The sequence below is a fragment of the Pelodiscus sinensis genome, chromosome 2 (assembly GCF_052426305.1).
Source record: "Pelodiscus sinensis isolate ZL-2025 chromosome 2, ASM5242630v1, whole genome shotgun sequence".
NCBI lineage: Eukaryota > Metazoa > Chordata > Testudines > Trionychidae > Pelodiscus > Pelodiscus sinensis.
The window spans coordinates 194,008,666-194,028,706 of NC_143053.1; the positions used below are offsets into that span (position 1 = coordinate 194,008,666).

Here is a 20,041-nt window from a genome sequence, read left to right on the forward strand (position 1 = left end):
GGCTGGGGGTCAGGGCACTGTAGGGGACGCAGGCAGAGGGCACGGGGAGGCGGGCAGGGTCAGGGCGCTGTAGGGGATACAGGCAGGGGGTACGGGGGAGGCGGGCAGGGGCAGGGCGCTGTAGGGGATACAGGCAGGGGGCACGGGGGAGGCGGGCAGGGGCAGGGCGCTGTAGGGGATACGGGCAGGGGGCACGGGGGAGGCGGGCAGGGGCAGGGCGCTGTAGGGGATACAGGCAGGGGGCACGGGGGAGGCGGGCAGGGGCAGGGCGCTGTAGGGGATACAGGCAGGGGGCACGGGGGAGGCGGGCAGGGGCAGGGCGCTGTAGGGGATACAGGCAGGGGGCACGGGGGAGGCGGGCAGGGGCAGGGCGCTGTAGGGGATACAGGCAGGGGGCACGGGGGAGGCGGGCAGGGGCAGGGCGCTGTAGGGGATACAGGCAGGGGGCACGGGGGAGGCGGGCAGGGGCAGGGCGCTGTAGGGGATACAGGCAGGGGGCACGGGGGAGGCGGGCAGGGGCAGGGCGCTGTAGGGACGCAGGCAGAGGGGGATCAGGGCCTGTAGGCGGGGGTGAGGTTGCTGTGGGGGCGGGGCATGGGCAGGGAGGGGTCAGGGCGCCGGGCGGGCGGCGGGGTCAGTCTGGGCGCTGGGGCTGCTGCTCGGCCGCTGCCTGCGGGGGGCGCAGGGGGCTGGGCGCGTTACCAGGTAACCGTGGTAAACAGCCCGTCGGGGCAGCCGCCGCTCGTGGGCCCGGCGCCGCCATGGTCGGGGAGCTGTGGCCCGTGTACCGGGGGCGGTTCTTTGACAGGTTTCCCGAGCTGCCGACGGTGAGTCCGCGTGTCCCGCCGCCCCTGTCCGCCCCGTGCGTCTCCCGGGGTCCCCCCTCTGCGCCCCTCCCAGTGCGCGCGGCGCGTGCCCCCCCCCCATTCATCAGTAACGCTTCCCCCGCTCTGCACCCCCCCCAGGCTCCTCAGGGGGACCCGGCCTGGGCCGCTCGCTCAGCCCCCAGCCAGACGCTGCCCGCTCTTGGGGGACTCTGGCTCCGTCCAAACGTCGCTAGGAAGCCAGGCCCCGGCAACATTCCCTGCAGGGTTTAACATGCGGAACCTGCTCGCCTGCGTCTCCTGCTCTTGGGTGCCGCGGTCTCTGCCGTATTTTAAATTACAGATCGTATTGATGACACTGGATTGTTTAGGCAGGAAAACTGATCCCGGTCGGCGATACAGCTGCCAGGTGCCTGACAGAAGCTTTCCCCAGGGTGAGTGTGCTAAGATCGTGTGGGGCTCTATTTCATGCAGCTTCTCACATCTCCTAGCGAATGGGACCCACAAACACATCATCTCTCTAGAGCCTGCGGTTTAGTTCAGCCGTGGGCTGTATGCGCCCTTCCTTCCCCTCCTAACACTTCCCCGTGAAACAGCTGTTTCATGGCATGCTGGGCTCTTGGGAAGGCAGGAATGGGGCATTCTCGGGGAAAAGAGGCAGGGAAGAGGTGGATGGGGCAGGATCTAGGCCCTAGGTGGAATGCTGGTGGGATGCAGCAGTGGTGAGAAGAAGTGGAGCTGGGTTTTGGGAGAAGGGGTAAAGTTCAGGCAGAGCCTGGGGCGGGTGGCTTGAGAAGCCCCCATGCTAGAGCGGAAACCATTGCCTATGTGGTTAAAATAAGGTTATTTTAAGGGGGATCTCAGTATTACCAGCTGTACATCTGCACTGCCTCCAGAGCTGGGAGCCTGGAGAATGGCAGCTGTTGGCCAGGCAGCCAGCTCTGAAGGCAGTGCATCACCAGGAGCTGTGCAAAATTAAAGGTGGCAATACTATATGATGCTGGTCTTCTTACCTGCTGCCTTCTGAGCTGGGCAATTGGAGAGTGGCAGTTCCTGACCAAGGTGCATCTTGGAAGGCAGCAGTACAGAAGAAATAGTGGCAATACTGTAACATGCCATCGTGACTTATGCACTGCTGCTGGTGGCAGCTCTGCCTACAGAATGGGGGTCTCAGTCTGTAGCTGCTGCTCTCCAGCCAGCTCTGAAGGCAACACCACTGCCAGTAGAGCACAGAAGTAAAGGTAGCACTGAGTACTGCACCTCCCCTACACACAATAACTTTGTGACCCCCTAACTCCCTTTTGGATCAGGATCTTTACAATTACACCATGACATTTTAGATTTAAATATTTGAAATAATTAAATGTATTATTTTAAAAATCCTAGCATGGTGAAATTGATCAAAATAGACCATGAATTTGGTAGGGCACTATGATGATCCTGCATGTGAATGGGATGCACAAGAAAATACCATCATACGTTAGCTGACATACTCTTCTGATGACACTCATGTCTCTACTGGGAGGAAAAAGCTAATACGTCACTTTTTCCTGTAAAATTGTTTTCTCTTGTTTTATAGCCTATTACACCACCTGTTGTGAGAAAGTTTCTCAATTGTAGAAGTCCAGCTCCTGGTGCTGAAAGAATATTCTATGGCAGAGCAAATGATCCTGATATTGCAGTTCACTTGACACATGGCATTAGCTCCCGGCCTTCACTGAGTGTAAGAATATTAATCTTTTCTATGTTTGAAAAAAGTCCCCATTGTCTTATATTGATCTGTAAATTGGTTCTGCCAGCCATAATTGAGCTGGTGTATGAGAGGCTATACATTTCTAATGCACAGGAGAGATCATGCTGTACCACCAAGAGAAGGAAGAACCATATGAGGCTCCAAGAGTAGAGAAATGCCACTGGGAATTTTCGGGGTGAAGATAAGCTAATAATGTGGGGAAGGGAGAAAGAAAAGTGAAGAAGACACTCTCTTTTCCTCAGTGACAGATATATCCCACCCCCCTTCCACTAAACTCACTTGTCAATGACAACATTCTGCAAACATTGTATTAGATGCTGAAACTTGTACCCATGACCACCACCTCAATCATCACATAAAGAATAGAAACTCCTCTCTCAATTCAGTGGCACAATCTACCCACCCAGATCTTTCTGTTCAAATCTCTTATTCCCTCCAAACCCCTTACAATTAATATTTTTCTTATTTATGTATTTATTATTTGCTTAGCCCAGGGGTGGGCATTAAATTTTGGCCGGGACTGCCCCAGAAGGGGCGGGGCCAAAATGCTTCTGGGCTGCCACACCCACCGACCATGATTGGTCTGGGGGTGGGTGAGCCCCTTTGCCCCCCCTTTCCACTAGGCAACCATGCCCCTGGCAGGGTGAGAAGTGGCTTAGCATGCACCCCCTACCCCAGGCCAATCAGGGCCTGGGGGCGGGGGAGCTGCGCAAAGCTTCCTTCACCCTGCCTCCGCTCTGCGCGAACATACGGCACTTTGAAGTGAAGGTGGAAGGTAGAAGAAAACTCTTGCGCTCCTTCTTCCCCCAGGCCAATCAGGGCTTGGGGATGGGGGAGCGTGTGACGTCTCCTCCCACCCTGCGAGGAGCACATGGCACTTCAAAGTGCTGGGTGGTCCTGCCAGGGTGGGAGGAAGTTTTGCACTCTCCTGCTCCTAGACCCTAATTGGCCTGGGGGCGGGGGAACATCAGGGCCTCAATGGGCCAGATCAGCCAGCTTGGCGGGCTGGATCTGGCCCGCAGAGGTCCTTTTGCTCACCCCTAGCTTTGCCCCAAGGGGATTCTAAGTGCTCTACTCTGGGACTTTTTATTATTAGTGTGTTGCCTGAATTTTGAAATCACACAAAGGAATTTTAACTGTGAAATAAATAGAAAGACATTTAAAAGCCAGATATTTCTATTTAATTGATTTTTACAGTAACATTCTTCAAAAAGAGCTATATAAAATCATGATGGATAGATCCATCAATGGCTATTAGCCAAGATGGACAGGGATAGTGTCTCTAGCCTCTGTTTGAGAGACGCTTGGAATGAGCAACAAGGAATGGATCACTTGATGATTGCTGTTCTGTTCATTCCCTCCAGGACACTTGGCTTTTGCCATTGTCTGAAGACAGGAGGATACTAGGTTAGAAGGACCTTTGGTCTGAACCGATGTGGACATTCTGTTCTTATTATGTTATAATTCATTCTAACTTCTAGTTCTTTAACACCTCTCCTCCACACAGTATTTTTATTTTTTTCTTTCTGACTGATTTCAGAGATAAACTATTGAAGATAAGAATCAGAGAGGTAGCCGTGTTAGTCTGAATCTGCATAAACAGTGATAAGTCCTGTGGCACCTTATAGACTAACAGATTTATTGGAGCATAAACTTTTGTGGACAAAGACCCACTTTGTCAGATGCATGTAGTGGAAATTCCAGAGGCAGGTGTAAATATACAGGCCAGTCCTCGCTTACAGACAGCCCACCAACTTGAAGCAAATTCTCACCAGCAACTATACACCACACCTCAGTAACTCTAACTCAGGAACCAATTCCTGCAATGAACCTTGGTGCCAACTCTGCCCTCATATCTACACCAGTGACACCATCACAGGACCTAACGACATCAGCCACACCATCACGGGCTCTTTCACCTGCACATCTACCAATGTAATATATGCCATCATGTGCCAGCAATGCCCCTCTGTCATATAAGTTGTCCAAACTGGACAGTCCTTATGTAAAAGAATAAATGGACACAAATCAGATATCAGGAATGGTAACATAAAAAAACCCGTAGAACACTTCAGTCTCCCTGGACACACAATAGCAGATTTAAAAGTAGCCATCCTGCAACAAAAAAACTTCAAAAACAGACTTCAAAGAGAAACTGCAGAGCTACAATTCATTTGCAAATTTGACACCATCAATTTAGGATTAAACAAAAACTGTGAATGGCTAGCCAACTACAAAAGCAGTTTTTCCTCTCTTGGAGTTCATACCTCCACATCAGCTGCTAAAAGTGGGCCACATCCTCCCTGACTGAATTGACCTCCTTATCTCTGGCCTTCCTCTTGATTGGTACTCCTTTGTTTTCATGTGCCTGTATATTTATACCTGCCTCTGGAATTTCCACTACATGCCTCTGACAAAGTGGGTCTTTGCCCACGAAAGCATATGCTCCAATAAATCTGTTAGTCTATAAGGTGCCACAGGACTTCTCTTTATTTAACATTGAAGATTTATCACCTCAGAACAGCACTCAGTGTTCAGGGGCATTGTTAAATTTTCTTTTCTTGCTTTTAGTCTTGATTTTGTATACTGTTGTACTCAAAATGTACCCTTAGTTCCAGAATAATGTTTGTGGCATTGTACTTTACAAACTATGGGCAAAATAACAAGTGGAAGAACACACAGCAATACCACAGATGTTCCTGGTGCAGAGAGCCCCAGTGGCAGGGACTTGGGCGGTAAGAGAGTCTGGTTGGGAGCCCTGTCACAGGGCAGTAGGGCCAGCCGCAGCTCGGGCCAGATTTGGCAGCAGCTGTGTGGTAGCCTGAGCCAGGTCTGGTGGCAGCTGTGCGGTAGCTCGGTTCAGATCATGCAGCAACCACAGAACAGCCCAGACCTGGTCTGACGGCAGCTGTGGGGCCAGAGGGAGCCTTGACTGGAGCTGGTGACACCCGCGGGCAGCTGTGGGGCTGGCAGGAGCCTGGGCTGGGGCAGGGGATAGCCACAAGGCCAGCTGCAGTCCTCCTGGGACTGGTGACAGCTACGGGGCAGTCACAGGGCCAGCAGCCTGAGCAGGCTGGTGGCTGGGAATCCAGTGGGGCAGCAGTGGCCAGTCTGGCTGTTGGGGGGAGATTGGCGTCTGGGGCTGGGAGCGGAGTGAGGCAGTGGGCTGAAACTGACCTCATTTGGGACCTATCAAGTCCTGAGGGTGTTGGACCAGAAAGGTCCAACATGTGCTAAGTGTTTGATAATATATTTGGTAAAATGCTCATTAAAACACTCCTACAATTAAATCTTTGCTGAGAAATGGGAAACATTTCTTTTTCATTTGGTTCTGAATTAGAGAGATTCTGCAGTCTCTCTTCCACTCATACTGTGTACGATTTCTTCAGGCTGGCATCTTGACAAATCCACCTAAAAAAACTTGCTTTCAACAAAAACTTGAAGAGAGAAAAGAAGCCCTATATTTAAGAAATCGTCAAGCCCCTCTGGGACGGTCACATGATCAAACTTCAATGTTACCTAAAGGTCTGGATGTGACTACCACTACTTTTGGAACAACATGCATTAGAGGTAGTAAACTTAGTGTTAAAATATATTGCTATTGAATACATAGTAATTTATAATTTAACATGGAATTCTGGAAGTTACCTAAATAATAATCATTATTTAAAACAAAAAGAATAGAAAAGTGTAATAGAAATGAAACACTAATTACAACTGCTAATTACAAAAAAGAGTATAAAAGTAATAAAATGTATTAATTAAAATAATCAAGAACACACAGGAAGGATGGGGATTTCTGTTGTTTTCTGAACTTGCAGATTTTATGAGATTGGTGAGGTTTCAGGGGATCCACTAGTGGCCAGGGTTGACCATATAGATTCCTAACAACTTAAAGTCCCATCTCAGCCCCTTGAAGCTCTCGCCCATCCCTTTTCATCATGGTTGTGTTGATGGAATGCTACCTGAGTGAAACTGTAATTATAATATTGCCAAAGTACAGGTTGAACCTCTCTGGTCCAGGACTTTCTGGTCATCCAGCAGGACCAGAGTCCTGGTGCCCCAGGGCAGCCTCGGGATGTCCATGGAGCTCCACTGGGTCCAGAGCATCTAAGCTCCAACAGCCCCCGGACAGCAAAGCCTCGGTGGTCCCAGAGCAGAGGAACACTGATGGCCCTGGGACAGCAGAGCCCCAGCAATCCTGGAGCAACGGAACCCCAGGGGTCCTGGAACAGCTGAGTCTGGAAGCCTTGGGGCAATGGTGCCCCAGCAGCCGTGGGGGCTGGCCGAGCAGCTGGGAACCCAGTGGCCCAGGAGCAGGTGGACCTGGCGATTTGCTGACGGATCCTGGGAGAGCCCAGTGTCTGTTAGCAGAGGGGCTGACCTCCCTTGGTCCAGCAAACTCCCTTCTTTGGAACCAGTCAGGTCCCAAGGGTGTTGGACCAGGGAGGTCTAATCTGTATTAATTGGGGTCTTCCAATAAGATACTGTTAAAAAACTTTTTTGCATATTGAACATTTATAAGATATTTTATTACCATATTAATTAGTATTTGTTCACTTTGCAGACACACCTGGTGGAGAGCTTATAAATCCACCAAAAACCTTTGAGGAAGTGGATAAAGAAGCAAAAGAAGGACATGAGTTATATATTGTGACACATAATGACTACAGTGTAGGTGAGTAAAATCAAGGGCTAATGATCAATAAAACACAAATATGTACAAAGCTACAGGTTGAATCTCTCTAGTCTTGGAACCTGACACATGCAGAACCAGATAATTTGTTTTTAAGCTGGCTCCTGGTGTGCACCAGCTCCTGCTTGCCACCCCACTCCCAGGGAACAAACTAGTACCCTGCACTGTTGCCTCTGTATCAGAGGCAAGGCAGCAGTGAGGGGTAACAGCTGGCTCCCCGGGAGCTGATGTGCACTGTGAGCTGGCTTTTAAACTGGCTCCCAGCACATACTGGCTCCTGGCCTCATTCCTGGCCCTGCTCCCAGCGAGCCAGCTGCCACCCTGTGCTACGGGCTCTGATACAGAGTTAACAGGATAGGGTGGAGGCTGGGTCCCTGGGAGCAGGGCCAGGAGCCTTTATGCAACCATTACAGTAACCGAGAAGCTTACGCATGTAGAGTAATTGTTTAAATGGTTACACTATTACATCCCTAATTTAGGAATTCGGACATCTGGGTTCTATTCCCAGTTCTTTGATTTTGACTTATGTTCTGAGCTTCAATTTACCTGTGTACAAAGTAAGTAGAATAAATACCGTATTTTCCGGCGTATAAGACGACTTTTTATACTAAAAAACATCCCCCAAAAATCGGGGGTCGTCTTATACGCCGGGTATAAACATACAGGCAGTCCCCGACTTGCAGGTCCGAACGGGGCTTTTCTCGCCCCAGAGAACATGGACTGCGGGACCGCGAGGTCCCGCCGCCCGTGTACTCCGGGGCGAGAAAAGCTGCTCTGCGTCTCCCTGGTCTGCAGACCAGGAAGCCGCGGAGCAAAGCCGCGGAGGGGCTCCGGCAGCGGGGCAGCCCAGGCGTGCCTGGGCTGCCCCGCTGCCCGAGCCCCTCCGCAACTTTGCAAAGCCTCGGGGGAAGCCGGCAGCGGGACAGCCCAGACGCGCCGTGGCTGTCCTGCTGCCGGCGTCCTCAGAGGCTTTGCTCCCGGTGTCCCTGGTTTGCTGGAGATGGTCCCCAGCAGACCAGGGGCACCGGGAGCAGCTAGTGCGCCCCCCCCCCCCCAGCAGACCAGGCTTTTGTTGTGGACCCTGGGGCAGAGCAGCTGGGGCGCTGCCGGTTGGCCTCTTAAGGGGGGGGTAGTCTTATACGGCGAGTATAGGCGAAAACCTATGTTTTAACTAGAAAATTAGGGGGGTCGTCTTATACGTCCAGTCGCCTTATACGCCGGAAAATACGGTACCATTTTTTTATTCCACTAGCATCTATTATCTTAGATGTTGTCCAAACATACAAGAAGACACAAGTCCTGCCATAATGACCTTGCTATCTCAGAAGATAAGTGACATATGTTGGGAGGTTGAGAGGGATACGAGTGCAAAGCAAGATTCTCTATTCCATTGCACCTCCCATATTCTGGCTCCAGTGAGGGGCCAACTTTAAATTGTGTCATTTTGTAATGGCACTCTGTTATCTCCATCACAACTTCCACCATAGGAGTAAGCAGAGAGGAGTGGGCAATAAGTGACCTGCGATCTAGATTCAGTTTGCTGGGTAGTCCCTGACAGGCTGCTGGATGTGCTATTTATCTGCGTGTCTGCAGGTATGTCTGCTCGCAGCTCCCATTGGCCACAGATCGCTATTCCCAGGCAACGGGAGCTGCAGGAAGGAGGGTCCCAATCTGTGCCACTTCCCACAGCTCCCATTGTCCAGGAATGGCAATCAGCAGCCAACGGGAGCTGCGAGCAGCCATACCTGCAGATGAGCAGGTAAATAATGTACCCAGTGACCTGCCAGAGGCTAGCCCTTGTGAACCGTGTCTGGGGCACAGGCCTCTTATTGCCCACCCCTCTTCTAGTATCATTTTGCTGCTGGAGGAATTCACTTGGACCTTCTTTACAACTTCTCCACCAGAACAGCATAAAGAGTTCATAGCACAAGAGAGAATATGTTCCATTTAGCCAGAATGTATGCATTTTTAAAAATGATTAATGTCAACTATTCCTGCCATCGTTGATAGATTATCTAGATCTTGTATGCTGTAATGCAACCAGGTGAAACTTTTAATGTAAAACAAGCAGTGGAAAATGTTTACTTCAATGTGTCAAATGAGGTTCTTTCAACAGCAGATTGAAGAGGGGTGCAATAAATCAGATCAAGTTATTATTTTTTTGGTTGAAAATGCATGTTTACAGTTCAGGAACATTACCTTTGAGTGCTGGTATGATGTTCTTGGACACTGAAATTTATATTTCAGGAAATAATTATGACAAGAGGAATTATAGATTTAAAAACAAGGGTAAATTCTTTAGTACAGTAAGGTCAAACAGAAACTATTGACTTCTGTGGCACGTGATTTTATCTGTAGTGTGTAATCCAGTCAGGACCAATATTTTCTTTTTTTAGTTGGTTTTATACTGATATTTTATTCAATTGTCCAACACTATTAAGTGTCTGCTATAGCACTATGATTATGAAATAATTAATTGGCATAGAAATTGTTTTATATCAATGACAATAGAACTAGATTGTTCCTATCTCTTTCTAAACCGTAAAAGGTAGTAAAGGAAAGTCACTCTTCATTACTTCCTGGATCCCTCCAAATATGTCATTTTCGCCTTTTGTTCTGCACTCTCCCAAGGGGGTAGATTTGTGACTAATTAAATAGCTGTGAATAAACAAACAATTTATATAATTAAATTGCAAAATTGTTTTAAAGATTTTGTTGTAGTTTTTTCATAGAAAGTGATAAGGTAAGTGTTAAGGCTAGCGTTAAGGTATTTATTCCAGGATATTTTTCTAGTCAAGGTATTTCACACAGAGTAAAGGAAAATATTTGCTTCCACAGGGGAAGCAATAAACAGGAAATATGAGCCATCAACATTCGACAAATATAATGTATATGGAAAAGAAATACCTCATTTTAATGATGGACGAAATGTTTGCAAATCTTTACACTGGCTTTATAATCTCCAATCGTAAGTTACAATGGACAGTAATAGATTGAAGGCCTGATTTGCCAAGCCAGGCTTTTATGACTGAATGTTGTTTTTCATATGCAATGAATCACATCCAAAATTCCTTTAGGTTTTTCCTGGAAATTCATTATAGATAAGAAATTATGACCATCATTACACAGGCCAAGTGGGGAAATGAGCTCTCCTGTTTCATGAAGAGGACAGTTCTGTGACTGCCGCTAGTATGATGAGTAGAAGATGCTGAGCAGCTATGCTCTTGCTTTGTGACCTGCGGAGAAAGATTTTTACTTAGCTGCACAGACATGATTTAGTCATGTCAATGTGAAATTTTGGAAGGGCAAATGAGTCATGTTATGGATGCCCTGCTCCTTTTCCATTTACAAATTAATTCTAAACATTTTAAAAGTTAGAAAAAGAACAATGAAAATATACATTAAAATTAGATTTCTAGAAACAGAGCAAATAAACCTTTCTTTTCAAAAGAGGAATGATGTAGGTTCTGCAGTGTGTTCTTATTTCTTATTTTTATTTCCTTCAAATTATGTCATCATGTAGCAACCATGGCTGACAATTATTTTCCAATTTTGTAGAAAGAAGGCAGCAAAAATAGTGTCTAAAAGAAGTGATGATTTCAAGGAAAAATTTCAGCCTCAGCTTGGGAAAGTTCTTGATCCGTAAGTGAACAAAGACATATTTTCCAAGGACTGAATTATCCAGATCCTGTGCAAGACCCTCACCTTTCTCAAGCCTAATGTTGCCACATTCTGGGGCTAGGAAAAACTGCTGGTGTGACTAGGCCTGGGTGCAATTGCACCCATATATGTTGCAGAAGGAGACTTTTTACCAGCTCTAAAGAAATCACTATGAAGGGGAGTTATTGGTGGAGGGCCGAGGATTGAGCTAAAAGCTTTGAATATAGGAGAATACAACTAGGGTTACCAGATGAGTTTCAAAAAAATACCGGACACACGTGATCTAAGAAGGGGGGACCATCTGGGTGGGGAGTGGGGCTGGCCGGGAGGGGTTAGGGTTAGGGTTAGGGCTAGGGCTGACTGGGGGAAATCAGGGCTGGGGAAGGGGGGGAGGACCAGCCGGCAGGAAGTAGGGTTGGCCGGGAGGGGGTTGGGGGGAGCAGCCTGGTGGGGGATATTGGGGGAAGGAACTGGCTGGCGGGAAGCAGGGCTGGCCAGGAGGAGGTCGGGGGGAGTGGGGCTGGCCAGGGGAGATCGGGGGGTGGGGAGGGAACAGCTGGCGGGAAGTAGGGCTGGCTGGGAGAGAGTAGAGGGGAGTGGGGCTGGCCGGGGGAAAACCAGCCAGCAGGGAACAGGGCTGGCCCGGGCACATGCAGATCCTGGGGTGCTGCCCCTCCCGTGCATGGTCCCAGCGGGGTGCATGGGTGAGTCCGGCTCTGGGGATTCCATCCGGCCCTGCCCCCCCCCCCCCCCGCTCCTTTCTACTGCATAGCTACATACTGCCTGGCTGATAGATACACTCACATAGTGTGAGCATGTCTACCAGCCAGGAACTACGCAACTACGTACTGATACTCATGATAATAATAAAACTTACTTAATTAGAAAATACTGGACATTTATATTTTGGGTATTTTCTCAATTTGTTTCCTGGACAGAAAGCTCAAATTCCAGACTATCTGGTTCGAAACAGGATACCTGGCAACCCTAAATACAAATTTTATTTTAAAATCCATTAGGCTTTAATAATGGTCAATGGGTGGATGCATAGCAGTCTTGCTGCCTGTCAGTAGGTTGAGAGCTGGATTTCATCATTCCCTAAGCACCACAGCTCTTCACAAAACCCCAGATTAACTGGGATTTGTACATGGGAAGAAGAGGCGAGAAGGGTGATTTTCACTTTAAATGATAAATGATTCTTCACTAAATTTCAAAATTAAATAGGCGTCAATAATTGTAAAAAGGATTTTCTGTTTTCTGTATGCAATATATTCAGTATGACTGTACAAAGGCCTACACCCACTTAATCTGGAGCACATTTGAATGATGTGCTATAGCAATTTACCGTTCCTATTTTTAAGGAAGTTATAAGAAATGAAGGCCCCGATTCAGGCCCTGATTTGAGAAAGTATGTCCCTAAAATGCACTTAACTTTAAACATAGTCTTAAGTGTTTTGCTGGATAGGGACATAAATATATATCTGACAGATTGGTGTTTGCCACTTTCTGTGTATGGTGGTATCTGATATGTCTGGCATTTTCAGCCTTGCCTGAGCTGCCACAGATTGAGGAAATTGACATTTCTAGTCTGTAGAGACAGGGATGGGGAGGTGAGTTAACTGTTAGCACCTTCACTGACACTAATTTTGTTGATCTGTTCACGTGAACAATATTCCCATTTTTCCTCCATAGAAAGCTTACCTGATTATCTGCATAGGAAAAGGGTGTGTGACCAGTCAATGGAGGAGTTGAGGGCAAATTGTTTACCAGCATGTTCTCCTCTATTGAGGATTATAATTCACTGTGTTGATGCTGCTTCAAGCACCATTAGCCATCCTTAAGATCTGCAGTCTCCATTGTAGGGGTTACAGAATTGACTGCTTGAACATGTAGCCAGTGGCAGCATGGCTGGGAACTAGCAGTTCTGTTATTTCTGGAGGTCCCTGAAGGAGTGCAAAGACACACTATGCAACTGTAGGGTTGACACCAGATATTCTCAGTCTCTATTTTTTTATGTAGACCTTTCCTTTATCCTATCCACATTCCACCAGTAATGCAGAAAAGGTGAGAGACCAAATAGCTGCACATCAGAAACCTTGCAGATGATTGATTATTGTGCTCCCATCTATGGAAGGGAAACTTGAGTGCCTTTCTTGTTTATGATGGAGATTTTTAGTTCATATGGTAAATTTATAGCTCTTAAACTAAGAGTTAAAATGAATATTGTTCATTTTACATATATATATTTTGAAGTAGCTATTTCTGCTAAAAATCGTAAAGAAATAAGTATTTAGTATCATGGATAATTTTTTATTTTAATTAATAAAATAGGGCCAAATTTTCCAGGAAGATGTTGGTCTGGCTCCCATTGTTGTGGGCACAAAACTGCAAAAATCAGACACTTTTGAAATCTGGTCTGTGACACGATGAATGTTCTTTCTTTAGTTAATAATTGTTTATTTGTAGGTGTTATTTTGAGCAGAGATCAGATTCAGCCTAGATATAATGGCTGTGTCTAGACTGGCAAGTTTTTCCGCAAAACAGATGATTTTGCGGAAAAACTTGCCAGCTGTCTACACTGGCCACTTGAATTTCCGCAAGAACACTGACGATCTCATGTAAGATCGTCAGTGTTCTTGTGGAAATACTGTGCTGCTCCAGTTCGGGCAAAAGCCCTCTTGCACAAATCATTTGCGCAAGAGGGCCAGTGTAAACAGCACAGTACTGTTTTCTGCAAAAAAAACCCCGATCGCAAAAATGGCGATCAGGGCTTTTTTGCGGAAAACCGCGTCTACATTGGCCATGGACACTTTTCCGCAAAAAGTGCTTTTGCGGAAAAGCATCCTGCCAATCTAGATGTGCTTTTCCGAAAATGCTTTTAACAGAAAACTTTTCCGTTAAAAGCATTTTCGGAAAATCATGCCAGTGTAGACGTAGCCAATATGTTATTTGAGATACAAATGAAAAGTATTTTTTAGTGTATTTGTCTGATAAATGGAAAGGTAACTTGTTTGAGTCACAAGAATTTTTTCTCCTCAGAAAATATAAACACCAAATATAAAAACATTATACATCTGCTATGCAGTACTTTTGACAGTTGGCATTTTACATTAAAATATAGTTTGTAAAAAAGGAAATCGTTGTAATGATTGTAATGGCAGCTTTGATTTATGTAAAAAGGTACCTGTGAACAAGTTTCAGGTAAAATCTGCTAAATGGCTTTTGCAGTTTTCTTCATTCTTTGGTTTTAGTATGGGTAGAGAGATGATAGGTTTTTTTTTTTTTTTTTTTTTAACAATTAGAATGTAACATGCCTTTTGATTCACAACAACACAATTAACCAGCACACTTCTTTTCATTGACAGCATAGCAGAAACTATGAATGTTCCACCAGACCATACATTTGGAATGTTTCTTCATCCTGATGAGTTTGGTAAATATACGTATGACCTGTTGAAAATCTTATTTTTGGTCAGTAGGATTATTTTGAAGTGATGACAACAAATTCTGTAATACAGTGATTTTTTCAAATTATTTTACACAGCTAACAAAATAACACGAGACAGGAAGATTTAAAAAACACTAGCTTGATGACACTAAATTTTAGAATGGGATTTCAGGCATTAACGAAAAATGCACTAAAGTGAGAAGTGAATCCTAAGATTTGAGGTGGATTCTAATTAAATCAAATAATAGTCTCAGAATCCTTGAATACTTCAGTATAAGCAAAAAGGGAAGCATAAAACAAGTGTGTAAAGCAGAAGGTATGGCTGAATGACAAGGTTCAATAGGTTGTTCAACAGAAATAGACATCCTTCAGAAAATGGAAATCCAGCCTGAATGAAGCCAACAAAAAAGAACATGAAGCTAAATGAAATAAAAAAATTAGAAGGAATTTGACAAGCAAATAGTTAAGTGCATGAAAATAAACATCAAGACATTGTTTAAGTGTACCAGACGCAGGCAGCTATCAAAACAATTGGTGGAGCCTTTGGATCACTCATGGAACAATTAAGAAAACAATTAAGAAAAATAAGAACATTGTTATAAAGTAATGGATTTCTATTCCTCCGTCTCTACTGCAGAAGATGGAGGGAAGAGTTCTATCTTGGACCTGCTATTTTTCTCGTAATAAAATTGTAGAGTAATTGAGGGGTCAAAAGACACGTGCTGGATGAGACCGATAATATGAAAAACAACACGCTCCAGATGGTATGCATCTAAGAGTTCTGAAGGAAATAAAGAATGAGTTTGTGAGCTTCTAGCAAAAATATGCACTCTCGTTAAAAAGAACTACTCTACTGAAGAACAGGAGGAGAACAAATGTTGTATCTATAATTTAAAGAGGGTACTTGAGATTATTAAACAAATTACAGACCTATAAATTTACTTCTGTACCTGGATGTAACCGGATCCATTGATCAAGGGTCTTGGGGCGCCCCCAGTTCACAAGCCCAGGTCGCGCTGGGTCCTGGGCTGCCCCTGCTCCCGGCCTCTATCTCACTGCTCCCACGGTCCTCTCCTTTTGGTCGGCTCACACCGAGCTTGCTGCTCCTGCCGTCCCTAGGATCACCGGCCTCCCGGCCTCCGACCGTCTGCCCGGCGTCTGCTGCTGGCCCGGGCCCGCGCCGTCCCGTCCCGCTGCTCCCCGGTCCGGCCGCCCGCCTTGGGTGTTGGGATCCGGGCTCCGTGCGCCGTGCCGCCTCCTGCCGAGTCTCCACTGGGCCCTGCGGAGGAGGCTGAGAGCGGGACCTCTCCTGCTCTCTCCGGTCCTCCCCCCTCCCTGCTCCTCCCGGCCCCCTTTTGAATTTCCCGCTCGGCGTCCGGTCCGCCCCTCCGCCGGCCGCCCCACCGCCCCGGGGTCCTAGCGCTGGCTGGCTATTGCCCCAGCCGCCCTGCGCATGCGCGTCGGGTGCGCCGGTTTCCCCCGGCCCCTCTGCCACCGCGCCGGACTCCCGGCGCCAGCTGATCGTCCGCGCGGGGTGCGGGGCCTCGGCTCCGGGGGCCGAGAGTGCGGGAGTGAGTCCCCCCGTCACACCCCTTCCCCCTGGTCTCTGGCGTCGCCTCCCCTGCCTCCTCCTGCTCTGTGCACCTGGACAGAAAGTCTACGTTAGTATGTTCCCGTCCCGCCCGGTGCGTTATTTTAAACGAATGCTGCTGCAAAAACAGGTACCATCTCATTATGCGGGGATTAGCTTCTCTCATGTTATGCATCCATGTTAATGGTGCATGGTCTGTCACTAAAAGGAACGTATTGCCCAGGAGATAGTATCTCAATGCTTCTACGGCCCACCTAATGGCCAAGGCTTCCTTTTCTATGGTGGAATAGCGTTGCTCTCGTGGCAGTAGTTTGCGGCTCAGATATACAATGGTCCTATTGCCTCCTCCTTGTTCTTGGGCTAAAACTGCCCCAACCCTATATTTGATGCGTCTGTCTGCACCACGAAGGGTTTAGCAAAGTCCGGTTGCGCCAATACTGGCGCCGTGACGAGGCACTGTTTTAGCTGCTGGAACGCCTCCTCGCATTGTGCCGTCCAGTTCACCTTCTCCGGGTAGCCCTTTCTCGTCAGGTCTGTTAAGGGGGCCGCCCTTGTGGCAAACTGCGGGATGAACCTGCGGTAGTATCCCGTCAAGCCCAGGAACTGCCGCACTTGCTTCTTCGTGGACGGTGCCCGGTACTTCTGTACCGCTTCCACCTTGCCCACTTGCGGTTTCAGGCAGCCCCGTCCTACCACGTAACTCAGATACGTTACCTCTGCTTGGCCGAATGTGCATTTGCTAGGGTTAGCTGTCAGCCGCGCCTCCTCTAATGCCTGGAGCACGGCTCGGACGTGGTTTAGATGTTCTTCCCATGATGTGCTAAAGATAATTATATCATCAATGTAAGCAGCGGCGTATGCCTGGTGGTCTCGCAGCACCTTGTCCATAACCCTCTGGAAGGTGGCCGCCGCTCCATTCAACCCGAAGGGCATCGTGAGGAAGTGGTATAGTCCTGACGGGGTGGCAAAGGCGGTCTTCGCCTGGGACGCTGGTGTGAGCGGAATCTGCCAATATCCTTTGGTCAGATCTAATGTTGACAGAAACTGCGCCTGTCCCAGTCTCTCCAGCAATCCCTCTACCCGGGGCATCGGGTAGGTGTCCATTTGGGAGATGGCATTCACCTTTCTAAAATTGATGCAGAATCGCAGGGTCCCGTCCCGCTTGGGGACGAGTACAATGGGGCTTCGCCAGCTGCTCCTGGATTCTTGTATGACTCCTATCCGTAACATCTTGTTTACCTCATCTCGCACTGGGTCCCACATCTTTCGTGGCAAGGGCCGGACCGGCTCCCGAACCTTCTGTCTGGGGGAAGTCTGGATATGGTGGTAGCCCACTCTCGTTTTCCCCGGCCGGGTTGACAGCACGGCTGCAAATTCTCGCAATAGGTTCCTCATCCCCTCCTTCTGGGGCTCTGTCAATCCCCCTCCCAGGGCCGCCTCCATCCCGGTGTCCTCGATATCGCTGCCCCAGAGTCCCAGTTCCGGCTCCGACCTTTGCAGGCTGACCATCAGGCCTTCTCGTTCTTTCCATTCTTTCAACAAGTTTACGTGGTAAATTTTCGTCCGTCGGGGAGTTTGATCTCATAGTCGACCGGGCCCACTTGCCGAAGGACTTCATAGGGGCCTTGCCATTTTGCTAGTAGTTTTGATTCTGCCGATGGTAGTAGCAGCAGGACCCTGTCCCCAGCGGCGAAGGCCCGCGCTCGCGCCTCCCGGTTGTAGTAGCGGGCTTGTCTCACTTGGGCCTTGCGGAGGTTTTCCTGGGCAAGCTCTCCGACCGCCTTCAGTTTCTCCCGCAGTTCCAAAATATATGGGACCGTCGCCTGTACTCTGGGGGCCTGCTCTTCTCTCTCCTCCTTGATTAGATCTAATATCCCCCGGGGCTGCCTCCCATAGAATAACTCAAATGGGGAAAACCCGGTAGAGGCCTGGGGTATCTCCCGTACTGCAAACAGGAGGGCAGGAAGGAACTGGTCCCAGTCTCGGGGGTCTATTTCTACAAACTTCATGAGCATGGTCTTAGGGGTTCTATTAAAACGCTCCACCAACCCATCTGTTTGGGGGTGGTATACGGAGGTGCGGAGCCGTTTCACCTTTAGCAAGCGGCAAAGTTCGGTCATGACCCTCCCCGTGAGGTTTGTTCCCTGGTCCGTTAGTATCTCCTGGGGTAACCCTACCCGGGAGAACACCTTGACTAGTTCCTCGGCCAAGACCGGGGCCTTCGTGCTGCGGAGCGGGACCGCCTCCGGGTAGCGGGTGGCATAGTCTATCAATACCAAAATATGGCGATTGCCCTTCCGTGACCGCTCTAGGGACCCCACTAGGTCTAACGCTATCCTTTTAAAGGGTACGTCCACCACTGGCAAGGGTACGAGAGGGGCTCGTGCCACGTTCTTCCCGGCCACTTGCTGGCACTCGGGGCATGAGTTGCAAAAGTCTTTGGCCTCTTTATGAACTCCCGGCCAATAAAACCGCTGCAGTATACGCTGCAGGGTCTTTTCGGTTTCTAAATGCCCTGCCCAGGGATTAGCGTGAGCGGCTTCCAACATCTGCCACCGCCGCCGGGTTGGTACCAGCAGCTGTCGCACCTCCTCTTGGTAGTCTGGCTGAGGGACTACCCGATAAAGTCGCTCGTTTCTTACCTCAAAGCGAGGTCCTTGCATGCCCATCCCGGCAGGATCCGGTGCAGCCCCCACTTGCTCCCAGGCGCGCTTTAGGGATTCGTCCTCGCACTGCTCCCGCACAAAGTCCGGGCTGTCAGTCGGGACCCCTCTCCCCGCTCCGTCACTTAGCGTGTCCCCTGCCTGGGCCTCCCGCTCAGCGTCCGGTCCGCCCCTCCGCCAGCCGCCCTGCCGCCCCGGGGTCCTAGCGCCGGCTGGCTATCGCCCCAGCCGCCCTGCGCATGTGCGTCGGGCGCGCCAGTTTCCCCCGGCCCCTCTGCCGCCGCGCCGGACTGCTGGCGCCGGCTGATCGTCCACGCGGAGTGCGGGGCCTCAGCTCCGGGGGCCGAGAGTGCGGGAGTGAGTCCCCCCGTCACACTGGTAAATTGTTTGAAATTATAATTTAACATAAAATTATAAAATGCAAAGAAGATCATGATATGAGGGGGTGGAAGGAAGGGATGTAAAGGGTTATCCAGTTAATTGGTAAACATTGCCTTACCAGCATGCTTACTGGGGTAACTGGTTAACCTATGCTCAGGGGATGCTCCAGCTCAGCCAGGCACTACTCGCCATGCTGTGGGAGGTGTTCCAGCTGGATTGGAGCAGTCCCCTGCCCATGGTACAGTATGGTGGGCCCTGTCCAGTCTGACTGCTCTAGCACCCCCCCCCCCCCCCCAGCGCATCGGGTGGTTAACTGGTTACATTTGTAGTTTAACCGGTTAACAACTTACATGGGATTTTACATCCCTAAAAGGAAGGAGTGTGAAGAAAAGGAAAGGGCAACTTTTGCAAAGGAAAATTGTGTCTCATTAATGTATTAGAATTCTTTGAATGGGTTAATAAAATAGTGAAAAACAAAAATCATATTAACGTAATTTATTTGGATTCTCAAAAGCCCTATGGCAAAGTATCTTAAAAGAATATATTAAAGAAACTAAATTTGTCATGGTGTAAGGAGAAAGGTATTGTTATAGATCAGAAAACAGCTAAGACAGAGAAAACAATTTTTATTATGTCAAAAAATTAACAGCAAGGTGCTTCAGAATTCCATAGTAGCACTGATATTGTTTTAATATAGTTATAATGAACTGGAAGCTGGGGGAGAACACTGAGGTGGCAACATTTTCAAATGAAACACCATTATTTGGCATAGTCAAGGCCAGAGAAATTTGGCCCCAATTTTGAATACAATTGCAAGCTTGACTTCACCACTTTGAATAATCCATTGAAGTCAAGTGCATAAATGTTTGTACTGTGTGTGTGTATTTTGAGGAACTTCAGAGGGACCTAAATAAGCTAAGTTTGAGGGCAAGAACAATGGCAGATAAAAGTCAGTCTTGGCAAATTGAAAGCAGTGCATATTTGAAGGGCTAATCTGAACAACTCAGAATACATTTTAATGTATT

General features: G+C 48.3%; 1 protein-coding gene across 1 annotated transcript in view; it reads left to right on the forward strand.

The window, feature by feature from the left end:
* Window positions 1-596: 596 nt before the first annotated feature.
* Window positions 597-20,041, forward strand: part of EFHB (EF-hand domain family member B) — a 49,274-nt gene continuing 29,829 nt past the window's right edge. The window contains exons 1-8 of the mRNA XM_075922088.2: window positions 597-827; window positions 1,196-1,258; window positions 2,404-2,547; window positions 5,967-6,147; window positions 7,145-7,255; window positions 10,112-10,241; window positions 10,832-10,915; window positions 14,299-14,366. Of these exons, the coding sequence (XP_075778203.2) occupies window positions 762-827; window positions 1,196-1,258; window positions 2,404-2,547; window positions 5,967-6,147; window positions 7,145-7,255; window positions 10,112-10,241; window positions 10,832-10,915; window positions 14,299-14,366 (847 nt within the window). The 5' untranslated portion in view covers window positions 597-761. The remainder of the gene's footprint in view (window positions 828-1,195; window positions 1,259-2,403; window positions 2,548-5,966; window positions 6,148-7,144; window positions 7,256-10,111; window positions 10,242-10,831; window positions 10,916-14,298; window positions 14,367-20,041) is intronic.